The sequence below is a fragment of the Fringilla coelebs genome (assembly GCF_963513975.1).
Source record: "Fringilla coelebs genome assembly, chromosome: 1".
Lineage (NCBI taxonomy): Eukaryota > Metazoa > Chordata > Aves > Passeriformes > Fringillidae > Fringilla > Fringilla coelebs.
In genome coordinates, this window is record NC_140028.1 from 51,846,085 (window position 1) to 51,873,508 (window position 27,424).

Sequence of the window (27,424 nt, forward strand, 5' to 3'; positions counted from 1 at the left end):
AAACTTTGAAATGCATATTGCATTTTGAAAAACAACCTGTGTCAGGCATCTTAAATAGCTCTTCTTCATTGACTTATGTGCTTTGGGAATAGCTATTTTGAGAAAGATGCACCAGGGCAAACCACATACCTAAATTTAAAAACCCCCAGCAGTCTAAAAATGGTCACAAGTATGGAGGCATGCATTTTTTGTAGCAGACACAAGGCTCTGTTATTTGCTCCTGTCCCTTGTTCCTAAACCAGAAAAGCATTTGGGCCTTCAGTAGAGAAATACAAGACAGCAACTGGTTTAAAAACAGAAAGAGAATAATAAGATTTAACCAAGCCTTGATGTCAGGAGTTCAGTTTTCAGCCCGGCTTGCTTGTTTCTTTGTGGTTTCAGATTGGCAGCAGCCACCAAAATGTTGTTTCATGTGCATGAGTGCAGGTGTGGGGCCACATGGTAGTCATGTAGGAGTGGGAGGTGGGGAGGGAAATGGCATGGAGCAAATTCTCAGCTGGGGAGATCTGAACACAATTCAGGCACCTCACGTCAGTAAGCTGTGATGGACCTCTGTGGGGCCTGGGAAGGACCCGGTCAGGAACCTCCCTTCACATGGCTTTGATGAGAAAGCAGTTGCTGGTGTTGTGATAAGGCAGGTAGTCCTAGGGTGAATCAGAAAGGGAGGAAGAATTCAACCCGCAGGGTACAAGCCAATTTTCTGGAGAGAAACTGTTCCCAGTGCCTTGTACAGGGAAGTCAGAGAAAGGTGCTCTGTGCAGTAAAGCAGAGCAGGCAGAGAGGGGAGCACAGCGTGTGATGCAGCACTGCCTGCTCACTGGGGATGCAGGGGGGCAGGATTGCAGCCTGAGTTTAAACAGCTTTCTTAGTACTCTTTTCTCTTTCATGTTTTTGCAAAGTGCTATTTTTAAGTCGTGTGAAGGACAGTGTTTATATTAGGTACAATCCACCTTTTGACCGAAAGTGTTGTAATTTTGCAGCAACAAAGGCAGGAATTTACAGAGTGAGGTTGTGTGGCAACAAAACCTGTTTATTTCTATTGTTCTTTGGAACAAACGAGTTATCTTGAGTCGCACATTTTCGGCAGTAAGTATTTATGTTGGTGAGCAGACCCCCTTTCTTTGTTCATATGTAGCAAGGGGAAGTGGCAGGAATGAAAAGCTAATTTTGCTCTTCAGTGAAGCAGGGAGGATCAGGGACAGTGCAGTGCTAAGCCGCTTCCCTGGTTCCTGTTTGGCAGGCCTGCTGCAGGGAGAATGGTGTAAAACAGCTCTCAGGGCAGTGTTCAGCAGTTTTTCCTGAGCAAATGAATTCCGTGTTTTAACCAGTTGTTTCCGGACTGATAAGGTGCCGGAATAATAGGCAAAAAATCCAAGGGCCGCCCAGTTTGACGTTGCTGGAGTGTTTTCTCTGTTTTGACTGGAGTCTTTTGTATTGCCTGCAGGTGTTGCATCAGCCATGAGAAAAGGCTATGTTTGGAGGTGGCAGTGAAAAAGTTAATGTTTACAGGCCAAGCTACTTTTCAAATGGAAAATTATGGAGAAAATTGGATATGAAATAAGTTTCTACGTTTCATTTCCAGTGAATTTACTAGGAAAACTGATCCAGATTTGTGAAGAGTCTTGACATCCCTATTGTAATGTTTTCAAGGCTACCAGAAGTGTTTCTCAGGTCTCTCTCTCACAGTGTGTAGCACTTCTTACTAGTACTTGCAGAAACCTGGAATGCATCGGATCAAATTACGTTTTTATTTTAAAAAGGGAAAATGCTTAGTTAGCAGGTATTTGAGTCCGTAATCTTCAGTCATCAATTCAAATAAAATACTGAATTTGTGTACAGCAATTGACGGTATTTCACAGACTGTGAACCGAAGAGGGATTGTGTTACTATACCTGGAATAAATTGTCATGTTCATCCTGTCATAGAATGATTTAAGTTGGAAGGGACCTTAAAGATCATCTAGCTGCAAATTCCTGCTGTGGCTGGGACGCCTTCCATAAAACCAGGTTTCTCAGAGCTCATCCAACCCATCTTTGAACACTTGCAAGGGTGTGGGGCTCAGTTTCTCTGGTAAACCTATGCCAGTCTTTCACCACCCTCTCAGTAAAGATTTTCTTACTAATATCTCATCTGAAGCTGTTCTCTTTCAGTTCAAAGCCATCACCCCGTGTCATACCACTAAGTGCCTGTGTGAAAAGTTCCTTTCCAGCTTTCCTGTAGGTCCCTTTTAGGTACTGAAAGGCCCTAGAAAGATTTTCAGTATGTATATGTGCTTATAGGTACATCTATAATGTGGTATCCCATAATGAGACAAAGTTGAATGGAGCTCTGAGCAATCTGGTCTAGTGAAAGGTGTCCCTGCCCATGACGAAGGGATTGGAACTAGATGATGGTTAAGGTCCCTTCCAACCCAAACTGTTCTGTAATCCTGTGATCCCTGGGGACTTCTCTCTTCAGGCTGAATGACCCCAAGCTGTCTTCGTAGGGGAGGTGCTCCACCCCTCTGACAGTCTTTGTGGCCCTTCTCTGAACTTCCTTCCACAGGGTTTCTGCCCTTCTTGGGGGCCCCAGAGCTGGACGCAGTACTCCAGGTGGGGTCTCACTGAAGTGGAGTAGAGGAAGAAAATAATTTGCCTGGACCTTTTGGCCATGCCTGTTTTGATCCAGCCCAGGATGCAGTTGGCTTTCTGGGCTGCAAGTGCATGTGGCTGGGTTGTTTTGACCTTCTCATCCAGCAACACCCTCAAGTCCTTCTCCTCAGGTCTCCTGTCATTCCATTCTGACCATTCCAGTCTGTATTTGTGCATATTTTTTCTTCTATAGATGAATCAGTGTCTCTCTTTGACATTGGTATGTCACTATTGGCTTTACTGCCTCTTTCTATTTACTAAAAATGGCATACTCCATGTCAGAAGAGACTAAAAGTTTGTCATTAAAGTTGGTATCAGTTTGGCTATTGCTTTTAATGGAAGCATTACTGACATTAACTGACAGTATTTCAATTTGTAATACTTTTCTTTGGAACATACTCTCTTTAATGTCAATAATTGTAATTCAGTTGTATGTCCAACTGGCATTTTCTTGATACACTGCCTGGCTTTTTTGTGGAATTACATTTTTGGTATTTTGTCTAGAGATACAGCAGGGTATTTTAGATCAGTTGTTGAGTTTTTCTCTGCTGTCATTGGCAGTTCTGATTCAGTTGTTTCAAGGTTGTAGTCTCTGCCTATGAACTGAAGGAATAGGAATCTGCAAGCTTTTTTGGCTGTGAGTAGATTGCAATATTGAAGTGCTTAAAGCCTCTCCAAAAACCTGTAGCTAAGTTCCCATTATGAATTACAGAAATTCTTTTGTGATCTACTGAGGTATTGCAAGATGTTTTCTTTTCTAAAGCTCAGGTTATTTGTCTTGCTGGAAGTCAGGTAGTTCTTGAGAAAAGACACTCCTATGCAGCATTTAAAAAATATTAAAGTCCCTGTTATCTGGCAGTAACATTTCTAGCAGACTTCTGACTGGTTTGGATGGCTGCTCCACAGGTGTGCCTGGCCAGTTCCTCAGGATATTTTTTAGAATTTAGCATGTCCGAAAGCTGAGAACCTAAAAAAAAAAAAAACCCTTTACTCTGCAGTGATGGGATCATGGATCAGATAGGCCTTTCAGATGGCTTTGTGTGGCTGCTCTTATGCTGTGTCCTATAAGAAGGGGTTGGTTTTGGGGTTTTTTTAGGTTATGTTTCAATAAAACCCAGACAGTTAGTTGTTAATGTATTTTTCTTCTTAACAGAGAAAGCTCAAAGACACTAGGGAATACAGGAAACAAATCAGTAAGTGTCCCCAGACCCCTGTGTTTTTAGAGGTGGGTCTTTGCATGCACACCTAGATTCAGTTGTCTCAGGGACTTACTTTCTGGCAGCATATTTCCCTGGGAAACTTTTCCATCATTTCTGAGGCCTGGTTGTCTGCTCCCTGTTCTGCACTACCTTGTTGGAACATCCCTGCCTCAACTGCAGGTTTCTGAGGCTATGCTGTGGTTCTCATACCCTATGGTCTTTCAGATGAAGAACATGCAATTTCTTGTGTCATATTTATTAATACAGAGAAATTATTGTTCTTTTTTCAAAGTTCAGTGGCTGAAAACAGGAGCTGCATTCTTGGGTATTGGACTGCTGTTAAAACTTAGGGTTACTTAGTGCACATAACTGCTCTATTTCCTTTTCAAGGATATTAAGATGAGGGTAGTAATCATGGTTAGAAAAGTTATTTCAGGTCTCTGAATGCAGGTTAGTTCTTTGAATCTTTGCTCTTTTCTTCTTTAGAAACTTCTTCTTCTCAAGATAGTTAAGACCAATTCTATCAGGTGATTTTCTTCTTTTTAGGAAAGAGATCCTTTGAAATTTTGAGTGGTGGATGTTCTACTAAATGCTGGGAGCCAAATTCATACCCTGTTCAGCCTGTTGCTGTGGATCAATAATACCAACTTCAAGAGTCAGTAGAGTGCCATCTGGCATTTAGGAAGCCAACTGAGCAACCTTTTTCTTGCAGAACTTGTTTCTGAAAAATTTCTTTGGCTGCATTTGGACTTTGCTTATTGACATCTTGCAATTTTTTTTTTCTTGCTGCATGATTTGTGTAGTGGCAACACTGGCATTTGAGGTTGAAATTTTGTGTAGACGCCGAACTAGAATGAATCAAGTGGTTTTTTTCCTTTTCAGTTATGTGGACTTAAAGCCATATTTAAAGCAATTTTATTCCAGTGAGTCTGGGAGGGAGAAATGGACAGAGGTTAGGAAGAAGGAAGCTGAGAGAGAACAGTTTGGTGTCCATAGGTAGAGCAATGAAAAACAAGGGAGAAGGCCAAGGCAGAAGGGCATGAAGGTTTCTCTCACTGCAGGGTTTGTTTTAAAATCAGAATTGGTGTTCTGAGAGTGTTTGTTCAATATCAGGAAATTGTGATATATTATGGAGCTGTATGTTATCCTCATAACATATTTGCATTCTGTATCATTCAGTAAAGGTATATGGTATATAGAGTGAGCATCTGTTCCAAGGTCAAGTGCCACATATATGTGAAAAATGGTTTCTAAACTTTGTCTTCCTCAGGGTGATTCCTGAGATCAGTTGCACAAGGCAATTAGAGTTAACTTCCAAAAAGTTAAGTATTTAAAAAAAAAAAAATCACAACCTGGATTTTATTATGAACTTTTTGAGCATTGGTGTGGAAATGTACGTGCTAACGTTACTGGCATATTTTCTTCTATTCCATATAAACATTCTTGGGATGTTCAAAGCTAAGGCTGCCAAACTTTGGACAGATTTACTTTAGAGTGTACTCAGCTCAAATGATGAGGTCCATTTATTTTGTGACCTATTTATAGCCCTTAAACAAACTGTGGCAAATGGATCTGCTTTGACTAATACACTGCAATTGGTGGATGATTAAGAAGCATGCAAAATACATTCCTGAAAATAGGTATGTTTGTGTCTGATAACCTGTAAATCTGTGTATACTAAAAAAATTGTAATTTTTAAGATAAAAGATGTTCATTTTGCAAGACAAATAGTTGAAAATGCAATGCTGCTCTTAATACTAAGGTATTTATTAGATAACTCCTTTGGCAGACCAAAGTAGTATCTAATAAATGACCAACTGGAGAGATTGGTTATTTCTACTGTGAGCTATCTATGATCCTGCTTGCAAATATCCAAAAATGATGTAAACATTAAAAAAATGTAATTTAAGTTCTGGTTAATTTTAATTATGAGAGCAACACGTTTTGAGGGTTTTATGATGGTGTTTTGTTTTCCAGGTGTTCATAAAATATTGAAAGAGTTGATGTATTTTTCTATGACAAACTATTTTTATATTCCCTGTGCTCCATAGATGCTAACTGAAATTCTCTTTCTGCTTCTCAGGTTGTTTTTGAAGTGGTTACTTCAGGTCACTCTGGATATGTGGCTATTGATGAAGTGAAAGTTCTAGGACATCCATGTAGTAAGTACCTATCTTGTGTTGTAAAGCCAGATCCCCTTAAATAAATGTGCCACTATGCTTTGATAAATGTGGAGCAAAAGATAAGGAAAACATCAGACAACAATGTCACTGCCAAAAGTACAGGCTGAGTATACATATGAAGTGTTGCTAAACATGGCATCATTGCACCTAATTGTCTTTAAATACTTCTCTGCTATGTGCACCTTGTGTACAGCACTTAGCATGAGTCCCACACCCAAACTGAGCCATATGGCAGCTCCTTTAGAAAAAAAATCACCAAATCATCACAATTCTGTGATTCTAAGATTTGTTGATGAGTTTTCTGTCTGCATCAAAAATTCAGTGCAGCCACAAGCTGAGACATTAGTGAGAACAGATGAACAACACAACAGCTGACTGTATATAATTATTTTTTTCCAAGGCTTAGAAGGAAGAAAACTCAGCTGGCTGAGGACTGAGGCTTTGCTAAGCAAGGTTACTGAGGGTACTTCCCAAGGTTCATGGCTCAGTTTCTGCACTGTTTTACTTCTTCATGCTTCAGATCTATTTCTTTATCTCATTGTTAAGGATATGTAATAATTAATTATCCTGAATTGTCAATTCAAACCTTGTAAATTAAGCTTTAATGTGGTAATCCAGACATAATTAAATAGACTACTTAAATAAAACATTGCTTCACATGTATGCTGTTTGTTAAATAAGATGCATTAAGATCATACATGGAATAGTAGGTTGTGATCTTACTGACCAAATGACTGAGTGGGGAAGAAAACACCAACTTCTGTGTGGTTGTTCTTTTTATATCATATTGTGCTTCATGCATTTGTTGCAACTTTTAAGTAAGAGCTGTGATTCCAAATAAAAAGTGCTCTATCAGTTAGTATCAAAGCACCTCATAAAAATGGTTTTAGTGTTAATGGAAGGAAGACACACACATTTCTTCAAATAGAGAGACAGTTGTGCAGAATCAGCAGCTGTTATTTCTGAGTCGCTTATTTCTAATAAACACTGCAGGCTCTCATGTTGTTAGGAAGTATAGGTGCTTCTGTATTTTGAATTTATATCCTTGGTTCAGGTAGGATAAATCTGAAGCAGCATTTTAGAAGCTTACTAATTTTTTTATACAGATCTTCAGAGGTTTGATGTTTGCGTTTGTACCAATCAGTTCCCAAAACCTGCAAATAATTCTTGTTAATGTGGAGACTGAGTTATAGCCCATAGCATGTAGAGTTCTAACATAACAGTATTGAAATGCAAAAGCTTTAATGAAAAATTCTTTGATGAAGTAATTAAAATGTTAGAAATTAAGACATCAAACCAGTTAAATTGTCTAAAGAAAATTGAAAAAGTGTGAAAAGTGAAGTAAAACTATTCTGTGTCTAAAACTTTGTAAAGCTCATGATGATATTCTTTCTGTATATTCCCAGAAAAATAGATCTGGAATTAACTCTTAAAACAAAATTGAACTAGGAGAAATATTTGATAGGCAGTTGCCTGCGTAGTACAAAGACCAAGCAGGAGACAGATTGTAGGCACATAGAAATGAAGGGGATGGGTTGTGGTATGTGTGTGTATGTGTGTGTGTGTATTTGTTTGTTTTTAAAACCCAATGCTCTTCTCCACTTAGGCCACACTTGGTAATTCAGAAAAGCTAATTTTTTAAAGTTTCTTTTTATTCTTTTTAGTAAAACAAAAATGCACATTCTTTTTTACTTCAGTGGTTATAATTCTTGTTTGAATATCAGTTTCAGCTTGCTTGTAGGTATATTGCTTTAGTTTTTACTGAGATTGTTTTCTCTTTCTAAATGAAAAGTAATCATTGGCATGGAGAATGTGTTTTGGGGTTTTTTTTTTTGCAGTGCTGTTGAGAAGCATTGTGCTTAAAGAATGCAGCTGTAGTTGGTGAGGAATGTTCTGTTAGTATGTTAGTATTGAACCTGTTTGGTGGGCTGCATTTCTAAAGGATCTCTTCTATAGACAGCGTAGTTGGTTAAGAAGAAAAACTTGTTCCCCTGATAACATCATTTCTTACTGGCTTGTCTAGTTGATAGTGCAAGTATCTAATAGGTTTGCTTCAAAACATCATTAGTTTCCAATATGATCTTTTTTTAATAGATTGTTATTACAAGAGGGATGCTGAGCTAAGATAGTTTACACAGCAGGAGCAATTACACAGCACCCTTCTATTCTGGTCTTTCCAAGCCATGGAAGTAAACCAATCTAGAATCTGTGTCATCAATGACTTGAACCTTTTAAAGCAGAACTATTTCATTTACTTGGTGTATTTTTTATAGCCAGTACTTTGATCTTGCATAACTTTAACATTTGTATCTTGTCCAACAGCAAAAACTCCCCATTTCTTGCGCCTTCAGAGTGTGGAAGTCAATGCAGGACAGTTCGCTACTTTCCAGTGCACTGCCAATGGTGGAACAGACTCAAGTGACAGACTCTGGTTACAGGTAATTCTTTTTTTTCCTAATGCACTGATATATCTGGAGAGAGGAGAGAGTCTGAAAGGAATGAAAAATGTGAAAAATTATGGGCTGTCAATTTCATCAATATTAGATTTTATATTGCCTTTGAACTGCTCCATGGTAGGTATTCTTTTGTAGAAAGTGCTACTGGGAGATTTTCTTGCTGTGTTTCAGTGGAATGCCTTACTAAAAATAAAGGTACTGTTTTCCTTACATGTGGCAATCATGAGTAAAGGCTAAATCCCCAAGGAAGAACAGATGACTTTCTTACAATGTCTGTGCTGGCTAACTGCGGTATTACACAGAAGGATTTTCTTGGTTTACCTATATCTCTGTTCGGTATTTTCAGCTAAAATTCCATTCTTACTTCTTAATTGATAACGTAGCTTCTAGGGGGGTGTCAGATCTCAATTTAAAGTCTGTCTCTAAATAATTTTCTTTCAGTAGTGTTCCCTTATTCATATGTGTAGCCTGGTATCAAAAACATGTTTTTTTTGCTTCATCTCTTTTAATAATACGAGTGGAAGTTTAAAGGCACTCTTGCTGCTGTTATTACAAAGTTGCTCCCTACATACAGCAAGCAATAGTGAGTGTTTGGACTTAGCATTAGGACTACAGCAGCCTCCAGATTCCAGTGATTTGCATACCTGAAAACCAACATGCCATTACTGAGACATTGTGTGTGAGAAGGAAGTAAGGACAATCGAAATAAGTGAAACAATGTCTGAGAAGTTCAGTCAAATGAACCTGCAGTAAATGGAGAAAGAGGGATAGGTGAAATTGGCAGTGGTAACAGGTAGGACTTAGAAATTTAATTCTCTATGCTTTTAAACAATTTCAGGCTTTTACTATAGTTAACCTTTTCCATTGCATTTGCATTTTGTAAATTATTTAAGTGTGTGAGGTTAAACAACCAAGTAGTTACAAAAAATCTAACACAAAAAAATTAAAATACTTGAAAAGCAAAGCCTCATATTTATCTGTATATGAATGATGAATTATGTCCGTTCAGAAAGAGCCTGATCAAATACATTGAAGGCAATGAAGATCTCCTTTGGTTTTATTTGGGTTTACGTGGGTATTTCCAACCTCTTGCTGATACAAGGCTGATATTTTTCTAGTGTTCCAGGACTTAAAGACAGTATTCACTGTCGAATTGGTAGAATTAGACTACTGTCTTTCCAAAGCCACCAAGATTTTTTTAAAGAATTATTTTATTAGTCATGAAGGGGTTTAGCATGTATGGGAAAATAACAGGCTATAACTGATGAAATAGCAACCTTTCTTGAACCTTTGAACTTCCATGTAATGCTCTACTGTAAAACTAAAGGTAGAATTCAATATAAGGAAATCCTCATTCCATTCAGTTTTTCCAAATGCTTCAGGACAGTATAATTTCAGCTTTAATTTTTTTCACAGAATTTAGGACTCATAAATTCTTTAGCAGAATGTAATTTCTTTATTGTAGAAATTAAATACCCTTCTAGACTTTATGTAATACAAAACTATTTTATTAACAGCACAGCAAGTCCAAAATATCTGAGCTTAGTTGAGTTGATTCCTTGTTTATACATGATTATGAGATTTTTTTTTTTCTATATGAAGGATAAGAAAGTAGTGACAGACTTTTAGAGGAATTCTATCTTCCTACAGGGCCGCTGTTAATTTATTCTGCCTATGCAACTGTAGGTCCCCCTGGTAATCAGCCTAAGGTTGTGCAAATTCCAGGTGTGACTTTGCATAAGAATGTTTCAGAAGTTGACAGGATCTCCTGGATATCTTGGATTTAGTTTTGCACTTGTTTGCCAGTTTCCACAGATGTCTGTTGCACTTACAGTAAGACTCATCAAACAGCTCCATGTGTGGGGCACTGCAAAGCGAGGCTGTGAGAGAACAGTTCCCTACAGGATCAGCTGTATCTTAGTGCACTAGGTCATTAGTGGGTAACAGATCCCAGGCCTTGCAGCTGTCCATTCAGACCTGACACTGGTTTCATGGTGTGATGTTGAGGAATTGTGTAGCAGGACTGTGAGTGCAGTGCAGCTATCAGTAACAGCTGTCAGAAAACATGGAAACACAGCATCTTCTACATCATATGACTGGGTAATGGATGTTGAAGATCCTTGTGTTCACAGTATCCCCAATATTCAACTACAAAACATCTTAATAAAAGACATTCTTATATACACTAGCACCAGAGTAAAATGAACACCATTCCTTGGGATCACTTATGCTGGCACTCAGGTAAGAGGGATTCAGGCTTTAGTGGTTCTGCAAACAAATCATGTAATCCCTATATGCTTAGTTTGTTCACCAGTAAGACTAAGCCTCTTCTACTATCCTTCTGGTGGTCTGTTTCATTATACCTATAAAACCTTAAGGGTACATAATAGTAAATAAATAAATACAATTGAGTGATATTATCAGGGGCTTTCCAGCATTTCTGCCATGTAAATCATATCAGGAGACCTCATCTGTTTGGATTTGACAATTTCAGCATACTGTGAGATAATTTGCTCCCAAATGATTTCCAGTACCTGTCATTTTTTTTTTTTCAGATTCACATTGTTAGTCTGAAGTGTAGGTAAATTGCCAGGATGAAATCACAAACCCGCTGAATTCAGTGACATTTCTGCAGTTTCCAGTAGTGGCATGATTTCACTACTATACTTCTGACTCTTATTTAGTACCTCTCTGCTTCTATGCAGCAGAGTTCAAGTTTAGTGGTACACGTTTATCTAATGAACAAATTCTTTACTTTTTTACAGTCTGCTGGGACTGTGAGGGCTATATGTTCTTTAAAACAAATGTATAGTTGAGTTGGTTCATCATTTTAGTCTCCATGTCTTCCCTAAGTACTTGTGGGAAACAGCATACATGTTCTAAGTCTTATAATGCCCAGGCCTTGAAGCCCTCCTAAATTATACTTCACTTGCCTCAGTTTTTTATTTCTTTCTCTTTTAAAGTCTTTCCTACTCTTATTCCCTATGGAACATCAAGTCTTTTATTTATGGAGTATTGTAGAACTTTCTACAATTGAAAGGGCCTGGAGGGAATCACAATTCATATGTTAGCTGCCCAAATTAGACCACTGAGGCATGAAATTTGTTTCATGATGCTGTGATCAGTATTTACTCTTTTGGGAAAGGGAAGACAGAAAACTGTTTACCTACTGCATAGTGCAGAAAAACATTTTTCTTCATTCCGCTGTGCAGCCATACTCCCTACTTTATGAGCTATGATCATAAGCTTGTCAGATAATCTGACAGCAAATTGTGGGTATTTTCAGTGATATAATTTCAGGTTAAATTCAAATGAAAGGACTCAAGAAAACCACCTAGTATCATACAAATTTGTTTTTGTCATTGTAATGAATGTCTGGTTAATAAGGTCATTGGTTAAATTGTATGTTTATGAATTTACATCTCCACTAGCTTATGTTCTTAACGTAAGCATACCTTAAAAATAAATCTGAATTTTTACAATTAAATGATGTGTCTAATCTGCTTACATTTTCTTTTTCACATCTGTGGACAACACAGGTTATTGCCAGCATGGGATGACTCTTTCTCTCCTATTGAATGGTTGAGCAAGTGTCATTCCTGTGCTCCCACTGTTGGAAAGAAATAAACAGGTGCAACACCGAACCATTAATGGTCAAATGAAAGCAGCTGAGGCAGTCTTCTGAAAAGCCTGTTGGTGTTCAGTAAATTGGCATAGGGAACACAGATCTGAATTATAGGAGAGAGGGTGTAGAATTCCTTTTTGTAAGTAACCTTCTTTTGGTGCAGTGTATTGGCTTGCAAGGAGTTGGCTTGGTTTTCCTTAGCTTCTGAGGCCTGCCTGCATCTCTTCATTTTCCCATCCTCATCTGCTGCTCCTTGTTATTTGCAGTGTGTTTGTTCAGTTGCCTCTGTGTGCTGCTTATTCTTAGAATGAGCTACAGTATGATTTACAGGAAATTGCTGTCAAATCATACCCAGATATAACGAAGCTCCATTTTAATATCAAACACAATCTTTTGGTATTGCAATTGCATTTTTCAGACATGTGCTTTGACTTAATGTGAGTAGCCTTTCTTGAGGGAGGTTCCTCAAAGAGTGGAAAGCTTTAGCTAATGAAAAAGAGAGGTCATCACTTCACTGCAGTAATTTATTTTTCCTGGCTTTATTCTGAAACACAGTTGAAATGTAAATAGTTACTTTAAAATGTAATTCTCAGACACGTCAATTGTATTGCAGAAATAGAGAACTAAAAGTAGAAATTTGTTGAAGATGAGCGCACAATAGGATCTCAGGATATGTCTGACAGTTCTAGTAAGCAGCATCATCAGATTTACCAGTAGCAAGAGACTAATGGATATTTTTTGATAAAAGGGGAGAGGGTGAAATCTTTCATACCTTGGTTTATGGATGCAGGATGTGTACTACTTCATTTGCAGCCAAGAATCTGAGAACTTTAATGGCCAATCTCTCTTCTACCTTATGTAAATAGTTTATTTCCTGGATTTGGCTTTTCTTTTCGTCTTTCTTGAAAGCTGTCTTTCACCTTATTCAGTGTATTTTTTTTTTATCCTCAGTAATCTTTGGCTGAAGGTGTGAAGACTATGAGAGACTATTCATCTATATACAAAACTACCTGTATGCATTATTTATTACTTTTTCAAAGAAAGAGATATAGTCCTGTGTCAGAGGGAGTTCTGGAAAGCAAATTGTTTTCCTCAGGAATACAAACATACCTAAATGACAGATATCAAAAACGTTCTAGTAAGAATGTAGAACAAGTGAAATTACTCTTTGTAGATGATGAAAATCAAATAGATTTATAGGATATACAAAATTGTCACTGTGTGTGCATGTGCTTGTTTATGTCAATTGCATACAGTAACCCAGAAGGTGAATTAAGTTCTGGACTTCCATAAGAATTTTTTGTTGTGCTGTGTACTCTCTTAGACTTTCCCATAATTATAATTTTTATTGCCAAATTTTGAAGCACTTGAGGAAAAAAATGTTTTTGCCATTTTGATAGTGAAGCAGTAGTTTAACTGTTAAATCATACATGTGTCTTACAACTTGGCAACACAAACTATTAATGTAAACTGTACAATGAGGCCCAAAGATGTTCTTTTGAATATTAAAGTATTTGTTGTTTGATGAGTAGGTGCATTTGTGTATTATAGGAGTGCACAAGGCCATTTTTCCACCTGCTCATCAATAGCTCAGTCTTCCAAGACTGGTCAAACCACCTTGTACAATGCAAATTGTCTAAGAGTCCAGTGCTTTGAGAAGAGCTTTAATGACATCAGTCAGCTAAATATTTTGCCAAGATTGCATGTATCCTGAAGCATGTCTATCCTTATGTGTTTCTAGTCGATAGCCTGAGATGATTTTTCTGTTAGAAGAACAATTAATGTCTTGTAGGAAGGGACACTATACATTACTGCATAGGTGAAAGTTAAATCTTTATTTTTTGTTTTTTAACTTCTGGTGATTATTTAATATTATTTCCAGGTTTTGGAATGCTAATTTGTGTCCCCCTTGCTACTCATGTATATGCATCTAGTGCTTTTTTTGCAGTATATATTCTGTATTTTTATATTAGTGGTCATTAAAGAGTTTTAGGTTTTTTCAGTAATTGCACAGTAATCTTAGCATATGGCAGAAGAAAGTCTTTGAAGAACAGTGTGTGACATGTATTGTTTGTGTATTGTGTTAGCGTGTTTGTATTAGGCAGTGTCTAAGGAGCTGTGATCTTTGGTAAAGCTCTCATTATCTGCCTTACATATGAATCATCTGATGCATATAATACACTTTTTTACATGGACTTACTGGTTTTATTCTTCTCTGAGTGTAGCTTTGACTAATGGTTTCTGATGCTGAGATTTCTTTTGCGGTATCTTTAATTATTAGCAATACCAGAAACAAGGAGAAATAATGAATTGTGGACTGTTAATGATAAATCCCAGTGAGCATATGCAAGGAGCAAAATGTCATCCTCAAATTGATCTATCTGTGAAGTGTTTTGACTTTAGTGAGGTTTGGAGGTGGCAGAAACCTTTGAGTCTTGTGATTTTATTAGTAAGCTGTGTGCAGCTGAACGTGTTTGGAGTGTGGTGGGAATGTCCATTAAAGGTGGCTTTCCCCCTTGGGCTCCAAGTTTTCTGTTATAGTTTAGCGTCAGCAGCACTAAGTGGTACAGCAGGTGCTGTGTCCTCTTCCCTTGTATGATGAGCAGTGAAAGGCACAGCTGGAAAAAAGTCAAATGCCTGATGGTGGAGCAGCTACTCTCAATCTATAGCATCATGACATGGTGCCACTCTAACAGTGGAGCCAGAAATAAGCCTTATATTCTCTCCTGGAGAAACACTGGAGAAGTCTGGCCAGCAAAGCTGCTCTGCAGGCTACGCCTCCCAATCAACCCAGACTGGAATGCACAGCACAAAAAAGCCAAATGTTGGTAACCATAACTGAAGAAATGTCAGTGAATTTTGTTATTAATACTAATAATAATTTGGATAGGGGTAGGTGGAAGAATAAACGTCACTTCTATCATAGTGTACCAGCCCCATCATTCCTTAATGGTGTGGAAGTGTTACCCAGAATAGTTGAATTCTGGTGAGAATACTTAACAGTTGGGAATATTACTCAAACCAGTGATGATATTACTCAAAACCCTTAAATCAGGAACTCTTCAGGTCAATAAGCCCAACAGACCATGTTGGTAGTGATGCAAAAAAGAAATTTAAGGGGATGTAAGCAAATTTGATTATTTTATTAAAAACCTTGAAACCCTAAGCAACCCTTGATGCAGTAGGAAAAAAGTAGCATAGCTAGAGGGAAGACATGCTTTCCTCTTCAGTGGTGCTGGTCATGCATCAGGTTGCAAGGAGTGATAATGGGTGGTGTCTTCCAAAGGCCTTCCTTTGTCACCTGTGTAGCGGAGTGGAGTCTGCTCTGCCAAGAGTGTGCTTGTGACACTGAAATATCTGCTTGGTATTCAACTGGTATACCCAACTGTTCCTGCTTATGAAGCAATGTGGGGTCTGAATTTTTTTAATAGAAGCATTGAAGTTTGAAAAAGCCTTTTTATCACAAAAATGTTGTCCCTCATCTGCTGTCTCTGATAATCTCCAGTGTTGAAAAGAGATTTGAGAGAAGTAAACCTGAAACATTCATGAACTGTAAAAGTTTTGTTTTAAGAGGTACGCTGTAAAGTCTGTTAAATCCACTGGAACCTTCATTTTGGACAACAGTGCAAAACCTTAAGAGACCTGGGGAAAGCTTGGCAAAGCTTGTTTGCAAGTAACCTAAATAATGAGTGGATTTTGATCTTCTGCATCTTCATATTATATCTATAGTGTCAGAAGAGAACTGTTACTTTTTTTATATTACAAGGATGAAACAAAACTTGAACTCTGGACAAAATACCGGTGGTAACAGGTAATAATGGTTCTTCTTTCTTCTTCCTTTTCTCCCTGTTTCTGATATGTATCTCAGGTATTCAGAGGCTACCAAATAATGACTACACACATTGATTTGTAGAAAATTTGCAGACAGTTATGGACATAGGTTTATGTGTATCCTCTCTGACTTTTCTTTTCTTCCATCCCCACATATATATGTTCTCATTTGGTGAACTAACCCATAAGAAAAGTTATTCCAGGATTACCTTTAACAGTCAGACCTTTTTGAAATTCTTGTCTGATTTTAAAAATGAAGCAACCCAAGGGTTCACTTTTCAAGAAACTCATTGTGATGTGTTAGCCTTCCAGTTATTTTGGAGTGTTAAATAATAAAATGGTGATTAGCAGACGTAAGATAATGAAACAGCTGACCTCTGGCACAGAGGGCTGGTTAAATTCAGCTCTCCTTTCAAGAATGCAGTATGTTAGCCTGTTTCTGGATCCTGAAGACTGCCTTGATATAAAGCAATGTTCAGCAGCAGTAGAATCACTTAAGGACATGCAAGAATTAGGGAGCTGATGAAATAAATTCAGTAAGTTTTGTGTGCTATGCTGGACCTTTGGGAGGAAGAAACAATGACCTTTCCCATGAATACTGTAGGTAAAATGTGCAAACTTACTGCTGGGAGGAAGGTACCTTATTGAAACTGGAGGAGAGGCCTTTTTTTTTAAATAAAGAATAAAGGCTGTTGAAGCTGTTTTGAGGCAAGGAGAACCAAAGTGAAGTTTTAATTAAGTCCAAGGAGAACATGATGGGAAGAAAACAGACCACGGGGGAAGGTGAGTGTTGGGGGTGGGAGCTGCTAAACTGTGACTTGATTACTGTGACTGTCTCAGTAATTAAGAGTGAAACACCTCCAGCCAACCCCTCTATATCAGTTTCCTTGAACCAACTTGTGCCTTAATTTCTACTGATTACTGCTGCTATGGTTGTTTTTATTCACAAATTGCACTGTCAGGATTGAGAGGTTTATTACAGCTTTCTTTTCTGCCTCTGTTTTTCACCATTCTTTCCTCCCATTTGGAAGAATCTATCCAGGAGGCAGTAGCTGAGCCCATAACAATTTGTCATCCTCAAACCTGTGTGTGTTTCTTTCTTGGCTGCTTCTTCCTTACCTGCTTGGTAGTACTCAGTGTCACTTTGGCTTTGCCTGCTATTCTGCTTGTTTTAAACTTTGCAATAGGCTTCAGCCTGGCTCCAGAACTTGCATGTTGGAGTTTTTTCTTCCTGTGCTGCCTTTCTTCCCAAAAGTAACACTTTTGAAGTGAAGGAAATGAGCGTGCTGGTTTTAAATCTCCTGTTATGTAGTTGCCTAGAAAAGGCAGACAAAGACCTGCCTTATGATGCTTTGTATGGTGTGTACTGATGAAAGTTAAGCTAATGAGCTCTGCTTCCTCATTTTCTCCTCATCACTTTGCTCCTTTCTAGCCCCTCCATAAGCCTGGCATCTGCAGAATGCCAAGCCCCAGAGTATTTAAATTCCTGTATATGTTCACTTCAGTTTTTAGCAAGGTGTACATCCTAGGTCTTGGAAATTGAAATACAAACAGAAGGATGATAAGTACTAAGTGTTGCGTACTTCAAAGGATTAAATACGTATTAGAGTAAATGACTTTATAAGTAGGGCTGCGAGTTCAACAAAATGCTTTGTAGATACATGGATCATTGCCATAATTTCTATCCAAAGAATTAAACTCCCTGTTAGATAGATATTTCCTGGTACTTTGTTTTCTCCAGATGTTTCTGAGGCTGTAGTTTCCTACAACTCATTTTATATTCTATTGTGTGCTATTAAAAATGAATGGAAAAAGAGTTGGTATTTTGCATATTTTGTGAACACTGGCAAATTGTTAGAGGAGATAAACTCTTAGCTGCTCTGGAATTTAAAGTAAAAAAAAGAAATAGATTGAACAGGAATTGAGTTTTTGGGTTTATTTTTCTTACTTCTAAAATGTCTATGTAATGATAACAGATTTTCTCCTGTCAGAATGATACAACATAATTTCAGTATATAAGTAGAGAGTAACTGCTTTGGTTAAATTATACAGAGTTTAATGACTCCAGAAGATTCATTGTCTTTGTTTACTTTCTGTGTTTATAACTGTGTCTTCAAATAGATGTCAGTGCTTAATATTTGATGTGACTACTCGATGTGTAACTTAAATAATATTTTATGGTACTACCTGAGAGCTCCAGCCAGTATTTAGATTTAGTCATAATAAATAGGGACTTCTGGAGGCATGTGTGATTTGAAGAAAAGTCTCAGTTATCAAACATTAAATTACCGAAAGGAGAAGCCTTTCTTGAAAGGTAAAATAGTAATAGTTTGCTTGAATGCCCATTAGTTACACCTGCAGAGTGCAATTCCATCTCATAGCAGAATAATTCCAAACAGGACAATAATAATCCTTTTCCATCATGGTCTTATTACTTGAATGAAATGAAGTTGTTAACTTAGACAGATGGAATAAATACTGGATAATCACAGGATGTGTGATAGCTCCAGTCTAGACTGACAAACAGTTGTCTTGGTTATGAACACTAATCTAGAAATTCAGAGGTAGGTAGCCATCTTAGTTACTAATTATATAAACTCTGCAAAGCAATTTTCCTGAGGTATTAATTACTATTTGATTTAGATTTTATACACATTTTAAACAAAAATTGCTTCTGTCCTTGCTGGTTTTATTTGAGATCCTGCTGGTATAACTCTAATCACAATTTTATAAATGTGTGTATTTGGAAGTGGGATAATGCAAACCCTTTCTTCTGTTTAAAGTATGAAAAGCTGCCTATTCTGTCCATATGGACAGAGGGTGACAGTTGTTTCCTTTTAACTCTCTTCTCACAAAATTGTTGATACATGCCTTGAGCGTGATTATCACTGGTAGTGCTGGATGTAACATCCCAGAAGTTCAATGCCTTTGAATTGCTACTACGTTTTTGTTAAAAGTATTTCTGGAAGGTTTAATATATAGATTTTTGCTGCTAAATTGCTGTTCATTTAAAAGACTTAGAGTTAGTCCATTACCTAGAAGAGCCAGTAAGTGTAATTTAAAGAACTAAAACCTTTTTTTTTTTCATTCTAACTTGCCTAAAATGGAAAAATAACATGCATTTTAAAAATGCTTTTAGCTGTCTGTATATGCATTTATTAATATGATGGTACTAGGAATATGGGTTTTTCAAGCTGTGTAAATCCTGAAGTTAAATTAGGCTTATTTTTTATATCCCTATATATTAAATAACTTGGTTTTTAATAGAAAATTTATTCTTGCAATTGAACTTACCAGTTACATATTTTCATTACTTGGCTTAAATGTCATTTCTTTATATATCTATTTGGTATTTTTTGGAAGCTTTTTCAGCATTTGAAAATGCACAGGTTCCTCAGCAGTCAATGGAATCTGTTACTTTCATTTTTGGATCTCAGTATTTATTCTGTGACCATAGTTGTTGTGTTCTAAGGCGGTGAGATAGGCCACGTCCCCAGGGCAGAGCTTTGTAGTCCAAGCAGGTCTAACATTAAATGATTATGGCAGCTTCCTCTTTGTAAAGAATGAAGTATCCTGTTCACACAGTTCTCAAAGTCCCAGGGGCAGGAAAAGCTAACAGTCCTAATCAGTAGTAAAGCCTCAGACTTTTGTGTGGCAAATCAGGGCTAAAGCAAAGAAAGTTAAAAGAACCGTCTTTATTTTTAAATTGCATTTTAAAAAACCAACCAACCAAAACAAACAAAAAAGGCCCACCCAGAAAACGGGATACTACAAATTTGTTCCTGTGCTAGTAGGTTTTAATACCAGTACCACAGTGTTATATGGTAAATCATGAGTTTTATCCTTTTTTCTGGAATGGGACCAGTAAATTATGGACTTGTCATTTTTTTATTTTTCAATAAAATATCATGTATTTGGGAAGACTCAGATTTTTGTGTAAAAAGTGACAGTTTGCAAGACCTACTGGTAAATTGCAGAATCTAAAAAAACCTGAGATTAAAGTTTTAATGACTATAGCTAGTAAAACAGCATATCATAATCGAACTCTTATTTGTGGGAGTTCAGATTGTTGCATTAGTGGGTGATGAAAACTTATTTTTAGTAGCCTTCAGAAAACTAGTTCTTCGTAAAGAAATTGTAACAGGAGGTGCTAGAATGTTTAATAAACATTTTTATCCATTCTAAAGGAAATAGCTGTTAGTAGTCATTACTGGGAGCTGGTAATTTATCATACGGTGAGAAGAAATGGGCCTGTTACACACTGGAAAAAAGATACCATACCTGGGTAACTCCCTGAAATCATTTCAGTAAGTCAGGGGAAACAAAATGTGAATCACAAATAAAGGGAGTAAAGCTGGATGTGTGGGTACTGCTATAACAGAAACAATTCTGTATTTATATATCAAATTGTAAATAGCATTTTTTTCTGCCATTTGTCCACTGCTGAAATAAGAGTTTGGAAGAAGCTGTATGTGTGGGATTATTTTTTTAAAATTTTTTTTCTACACAGTCTTTGTAACTCTTCTAGTTGCCTAGAAGATTGAACAATGCCTAGAAGATTGAACTTTCCTTATACTTGAATTCATTACCTTCATTACTCTTCCTTTATGCTTAGGCTTAAATCAATTAGGCAGCTCTCCTACTCATTTGCTGTCATCCCGGAAGGGAGGGAAAACTTGCTCTCTTGGGCTGTATTTTTTCTTGTGGAACGTAAAGCAATTATGTTTCTTTGTCTTTGTCTGTTACAGACACTATATTTTCGTTGAATATATTTCTCCCCAAAGAGACTAAAGAAAAAAATAGGGCTTTTTTCTTCTCCTTTGAGTTCTAGTAAAAAATGTCATGCTAGTGATTCTGTGGGACTATTTGAGTTCTAACATATAATTAGACACTCTACACTTTGCCTCCATGAGTTTGCAGTGTTCAGGAGAACTCAGTCAAGATAATCTTTATTGATAATAATCTCCCATATATTTTACAGCTTTCTTATAGAAATAATAATAAGGGCTCTTTATTCCAGAGATCTTTCATGAATTTTGAAGCCACCATTAGTAACCTTTTCTCACCTGGATTTTGGTAGAGGGAAAATATGCTCAAATCCTCTGTGGAGCCAAGTAGAGTAACATTTCAGGCTTCTCTAGCTTTTTCATTTGAGCAAGTGATGTGCGCTTCCTGAAGTCTGATTTGGCTTCTCTTTTTTCAGTTAAAATTATCGGTATGTGAATCAATGGCATGTGTCATGAAGCCATGTAAGTCAATTATTTGATCAAACTATGATTTCCTGTTGTAGAACAGCAGTTAAAACATTCAAAATCACGTGAGATTAGTATATTTGAGAATCAGCAGAAGGTGAAAAAGATTATGGGAACCAGGTGAAATTGTAATTTATTGTAACTGCTACAGTGCATTGATTAGTTCCAATTTCCATTCTAAATATGCATGAAAAAGATGGGAAATATGTCCTATGGGCATGGGTATTGGAGCAGTTGTCTTCAAGGACTGCTGGCAGTTTCTGTGAACACCCAGACTGTGAAGCTCAGGATTTTTAGCAGCCACTTGGAATCTGAGGGGGTGGTGTGGTAGGAGACAGTTCTCTTTGTAGGGCCAGCAGGGGCAGTGAGTGCATCATATCTTGCCATGATTGCCCCCTTTTCATGAACTGCAAATTAAGGCAGAAATTACAGTGGCATTGCCTAATCCTTCCCTTTCATCTCTTTCTCTGTGGGAACAGCAAGAAATTCTTTTAAAATATTTATACAGTTCTTCAGTTGTATAGTAACTCATAAGAGTCCTGGTAAATTGTGGATGCAGGTTCCCCACATGGAGGGGAGGGTGTACCGTGCAGGCTGTAGAGCAGAGGAGTTTGTTCACACTCTAAATGAGCTGAGCTAGTTTAGGTGCTAGAATTAATCAGTGTGTGGCAGTATGTTTTTCTCTGGGGAATAACTTAGCCCATTTCTTGGCAGGATAAAATAGCCTGCATGCATGTTGCGTGCTATCCTGATTTGCAGCTAGAAAAATAGTGATATGGATGGCTGTAATGTAACCACGAGATTTGGGTATGTAGGGGATCCTCCAAGAGCCTGAAAGCTGTAGTAACATACTTTAAAACTGGCTTATGGCTTGTGGTTGATCAGCAGTTCTGATTATTTGGATTAATTAAGTTATTGTATTAGGTAAGAAATAATGTGGCTTTTAGGAAATACTCATTCTCCAAACTCCTAATTAACCCACTGCTTATCTCCTGTTATCAGCACCAGTCTCACTAGGATATTACAGTGGCAGAAAATAGTAGTTTTGAAATAGTAGTTTGAAATGTTTCTTTCCGCATTTAGGTTTTTGTAACTGCCATGCCACATCACAGAAGCTGCTTTATCAGCAGCTCAGACTTTGAGGAACCCTAAGAAGCTGTCAACTATCTGAAGGAATTCTCAATAATTTACAACTGAATAATTTTTAAGGCATGATAGCACATTCTTCTTTGGACATCTTACAACCTTTTTTTTTTTGTTTCACATTAGCTTTGCATCACCCATGTTTTCTTTTGAAGAGGAAATAACTCTACATTACTGTGCATGAGAATCATTATTTATTGCTAATTATGTTGCTTCTTTTGTATAACAGCATGATTAACTTCGATTTGGTTTTATGGATGATTTATGGATGAGTTTAATGTTGTGTGACTGTTGTTTAAAATTCTTCTGTTATAACTTGTATGTCAAAGATGCTTCCAATTTAGTGGCAAATAAAATCATAGTAAAATGAGATCAGTGTTTTCTATATGTCTTAAAGTCAGCTGGAGAAACTACAGACTCCAGGGCAGAAAAACAGATATCACCAGTTATGCTGTTGGTTTATAGAAGCTTGATCATGCAGGACCCTTGATCTGCTTGAAGCTCCTCAAGTAGGAGAAACACCCTAAACATACCTGGTGTCATTATTTAGCATCAGACAGTGTGTGTGCCTTCCTGGAGAGAATGATTTTTGTGAAGGGCTAGTTGGGGTTTTCCAGTTTCTCTTCATGTTTCGATAGTGGTTGCAGCCTTCAGTTTGTTGGAATACATATCACTGTATGAAAAGAGCATTTTCTTGTTTGCTTGTTTGGGTTAATGTTGTCAGTACATTTTGGTGGTCGGTTTTTTGTTTTGGTTTTTTTTTTCATCCAGCTTTCATAAGTCAATCATTATACATTTTCTGCGAGGTTTTAAGTGTTCATAGTGCACATATCCTATTTCATGGTCAGGTGGAGCATGAGTTGTGATGAGGATTTGAGAGCCAAGTCTCTCTGCCATTATCTTTGTGTCAAAGGACATGGCAAGTTGTCATCTGTGCCTTCTTCTGTCTTCCCCCCTCCGTTTTTCACTCCTTGTGCTCCTTAGCTGTTACAGGGCTCATTTTCTTGTGCCATACATGTAATGTGTTGAATTGACAGCAAGACACTGTGCTGAAAAAGAAACTGCCCAGTTTCCAGTGCCATGCTGAGAAAGTGAGAGATGGATGCAGCTTCGGGTCATTTACCTGATAAATCTCTGCCTAGTCTCTTCTGCCAGAGTCACTGATAACCCCTTGGGTGGGTGCTGCTATGAGAACCATCCACTGATATCTCCCTGAAAAATGCATAACCCAAGCAGCAGATGCAGGAGGGGAAGAGAAAGCACCGACTGACTATGCTGGGCTTTGTTTTTTAAAAAAGAAATAAATTTAGGTATTTGTGTAAAACAAGCTAAGAAGTAAATGTTACATTGTTCTCAAATCTTTCTATTAGTTAATCTATAAAGAGTTGAAAGCAACTGTTACAGATTAATGGTTGCCCACTAATGATGAATGGTTTAACTCACATGGGAAGGCACAAAAGTCTCACTGTCACACCTGTAAAAGTAACATACAGACTTCTGCTTTTATCTTTGCTTTCCTTCTTGGGAGCTTGTGAGAAGTAAAAGGGGTTGTCAGTATATTTTTTTTTTAATATGACTAATAATATTCTTTATTTTATTTTCTTTGCCTAGGGTATTTACGTACGGGATGCACCTTTGAAGGACATAAAAGTGTTCAACGCCCGACGATTTGTAGCTCTTTTTAGTGTGGTGAATGCCACGAAGCGGGACGCTGGCAACTATCGCTGCATGATCCGGACGGAAGGAGGAGTTGGTGTGTCCAACTATGCAGAACTGATAGTCAAAGGTACTTCACCATACAAATCAGTATTGGCATGCTCCCTGTGTGGAATCACGGCTTGCAGTTGCTAATGCAGTAAGAATGTCACCCATAGCCTGTTAAACTTGATAAGAGGTTCAGTAAATAGATTTTGCTTATGTAAATCTTAAGAGTCTATCCAGCTGTAACAAGTGAGTGATAGAAGAAGCCAGGGCTAATTAACTAGGTACTTGTTGATTGCTGTTTGAAGTATTTCCCCAAAATGCACTGTTCAAACCTATAAGTCTTTACAAACTTATTTAAAGTATGACCATAATAATGGCTGCTTGCCCCCTTTGTGGAGATTGTATTCTAAAAATACACTTAGTATGAAATATGCAAGATTTACATTTAAGTGAACACATAAAATACATATATTTCAATATATGGAGGGGTGTTTTTAAAAGCTTTGGGGAAACATTAGGTATAAGTAGAATGGGGAATAATATGTCACCAGTAGAAGAGGATGGAAGAAAGCCATAATGAGGAATAAACCATTTTCCAAAAGCAAGAATAGAGTTTTAGTGAATGTGTTGTAGAGAAAATGAAGAGAAACAGGACAAGAGAAGGATGCTTGAAATAAGCAGGGTATGAAAGTAACAAGACAAAAGAATTGTAGCATGAAAACATAGGAGAGCTATTTGAATGGACAGATGAAAAAAGAAACAAATAGAGTGGATGAGATGAGAATATAATTATAAGGAGTGGTGGGGAAAAATGAGGTTATTTCAGTCCAAGCATGAGAAGAAAATAAAGTAGATGGCCAAAAATAGATATGTATGAAAGTCAGCAAAAAAAAAAGGAAGCATGGACTATAACCCCAGTAGGAATGATGAAGCATCCTTCGGACCTAACACCAATGAAAACAAAGAGGAATGAGCACTGCTGGAAGGAGGCAGAGGGAGGAGTTACTGCATCAGTGAGGTGAAGGAAACCAGAGGAGTTCATTTCTTCTCAGTCTCTTTGATTCAGGGTGTTTTAATATATTAGTGCTTCTTTTGAGGTGCAATAGATGAAATTATGAAGCGTATCATTAAAGCATTTGTGCTTACCCAGATTCTTTCAGAAAATCTGCACTGGGCACTGTGAGCTAGTGGATAGCCTCAGGGTGTAATCCCATTAACTGCTTGTAGAGTGGCAAAGTAATTATGGTAATCCCCATTGCCTGTGTTGGAGCTTTTATGAGACCACCTGCAGGTCATTCCTTCTGACCTGAAAAGACCCATTTTAAGCATTGTGCTGTAAAACATTAGATGACTGTACTGAACAGCAGCATTACGGGCTAATGAAAAATAAGCTTTCTTATTGATGACATATAATTAAAAAATGGTATTTCCTGATTTTTAGCAGTTTTTCTGCAATATCAGTTAGCAGACTTCAAAGATAACAGGTTGATTTCAGTGCAGCTAGATATTTTTTTAATCCATTACTATCCATAAATCATGAAGAATGTACATATGCCCACACTGCATGCAATGTCTAGTATACTTGTGAATTGCTGATGGCTTAATAATAGTATGTGTAATAACAGTGGTGCAATTATTCCCCCTCTTTGTTACAAACAATTAATTCTTTTCTCATTTACACTTGTGTAAATAAACTGCCTTAAGAGGAATTTCTTTGAAATTACATTGCTGGAATGACAGGAGAGTCAAACGGAGCATTTATAAGTTGAAGAGAATCAGTTCTTCACATTTATCATGGTCTGTTTCATTCTGGTTACTGAACCTGTAACTCAAGTTGCAAAAAGTTCTGCTCTGGAATAGGGCTTTTTTCAAAACATATTTGCTTTTAAGTCAAGATGTTTGCACAGTAGAGTGGGTTAGAACTCCGTACAACATTCATTGCACTTCACAGTAGAAAAAGTTTCACCAAATAGGAACTTACTCTAAGCAGATTCCAATTATGTGTGTAAAGATCTTTAAGCTTTGTAGTGCTGTTGTGGCATGATGTTGTATGGTACTGGAGACAAGGTACCAGACCTCTTGAAAAGAGCAGAAGGTCTTCTCCTTTCAGGTGCTGCAAATCAAACCTTCAATCACAAAAGAATAGGAATGAGATCTTGAGAATGAAAGACATGTAAGAAACTGCCAGGTGTTCCCACTCTCTTCTTTTTTTTGTCTTCTTTTTTCACCTGAGTGAGCATGTTACAGCAAGGTTTCAGCAGTATGGAGGGGGGAAATTGCAATTAAAGAGCTGTCTGTTGTGTTATTAAACAATAGTAAACATGAATATTGTCTAGATAATGAGAAAAAGCTCGTCAGTGAACAATTAGTCTGGCCTTAAAATGGAGGGGGAGAGAAAGGGTTTTATTTGAAAACTTGTTTGTGATAACTTACATGCCTTTTAGAGGATGGTGTAATAAAGTATTGATTGTTCTATTTAAATAAATCCTGAAGGGGAGGTTTTCAATTTACCTGAGTGTTTGTTCTGATAAGAAAGGCTGAAAAGACAAGTGCCTTGTCATTGTGTGTACTCAAACGGCACAGTATCCTCATCTAAGTTTGTCAGAGAATTGGATTGAAATGTCACTTTATCTAATGGGAGGCATGAAATTGGCCTTGTCAGATTACCCACTTATTGTAAAAAACATCAGCTCGTATCTAATAGATGACATAAAAGTAATCAAACATTGAGCAAAAGGAAAATAGTTGGGTGGAATTGATTAAATGCGTTTGGTGAAGTAAATTAGAGTTCTACATACAGTCCCTAGGTTGAAGTTTTCTAATAGTGGGCAGATCCAACACAGATTAGATTTAGGAGAACAGAATGAGCCTGTCTAGCAGACATCAGATTATTACAGAGTTCAGACTGCTTATTGAGTTCAAACAAGGTAAACCTAGGTGTCAAATTGGTTAAAAGGAGTTTGGCTAGGTTTTTAAGGAAGGGCATAGAAAGGTAGCCATCTGTAATGCTGGCAGCTTAAATGTCTGCATTTTCCAAATGGAAAATTTTAAATTTTTTTAACACTGGGAACAGAACCAAACCTCTTCAGGACCTCTAGAGCAAAGACTTTATTCTGGAGGGCAAAGCCATTTTGACATCAAGACATAGTAAGAAAATATCAACAATTACTTATCTGTAGTATCAATTGTTCTCATACATTTAATATACATAGATACTTGGCATCTGTTTTTGCTCTCTCCAGCTAACCTTTCATGCTGGATCCATCACTGTCTATACCCCTTTTTTTACCAGCAGTGCTGGAATTAGCACTTATTTTTATTGTTGCCTAACAATTCCTATAATGAAGTGCAGTTTCATACACTTATTTTGTGGCAACCTGACTGGAGACTTGTATTTTTCA

The 27,424-nt window shown here is 37.4% G+C and overlaps 1 protein-coding gene across 10 annotated transcripts in view; it reads left to right on the forward strand.

Moving 5' to 3' along the window:
- PTPRM (protein tyrosine phosphatase receptor type M) overlaps nt 1-27,424 on the forward strand; it is a 437,545-nt gene that overhangs the window by 137,901 nt on the left and 272,220 nt on the right. For all 10 annotated transcript variants that reach the window (XM_084219928.1, XM_084219932.1, XM_084219926.1 and 7 more), the window contains exons 4-6: nt 5,913-5,991; nt 8,335-8,450; nt 23,931-24,105. In XM_084219928.1, the coding sequence (XP_084076054.1) occupies nt 5,913-5,991; nt 8,335-8,450; nt 23,931-24,105 (370 nt within the window). The remainder of the gene's footprint in view (nt 1-5,912; nt 5,992-8,334; nt 8,451-23,930; nt 24,106-27,424) is intronic.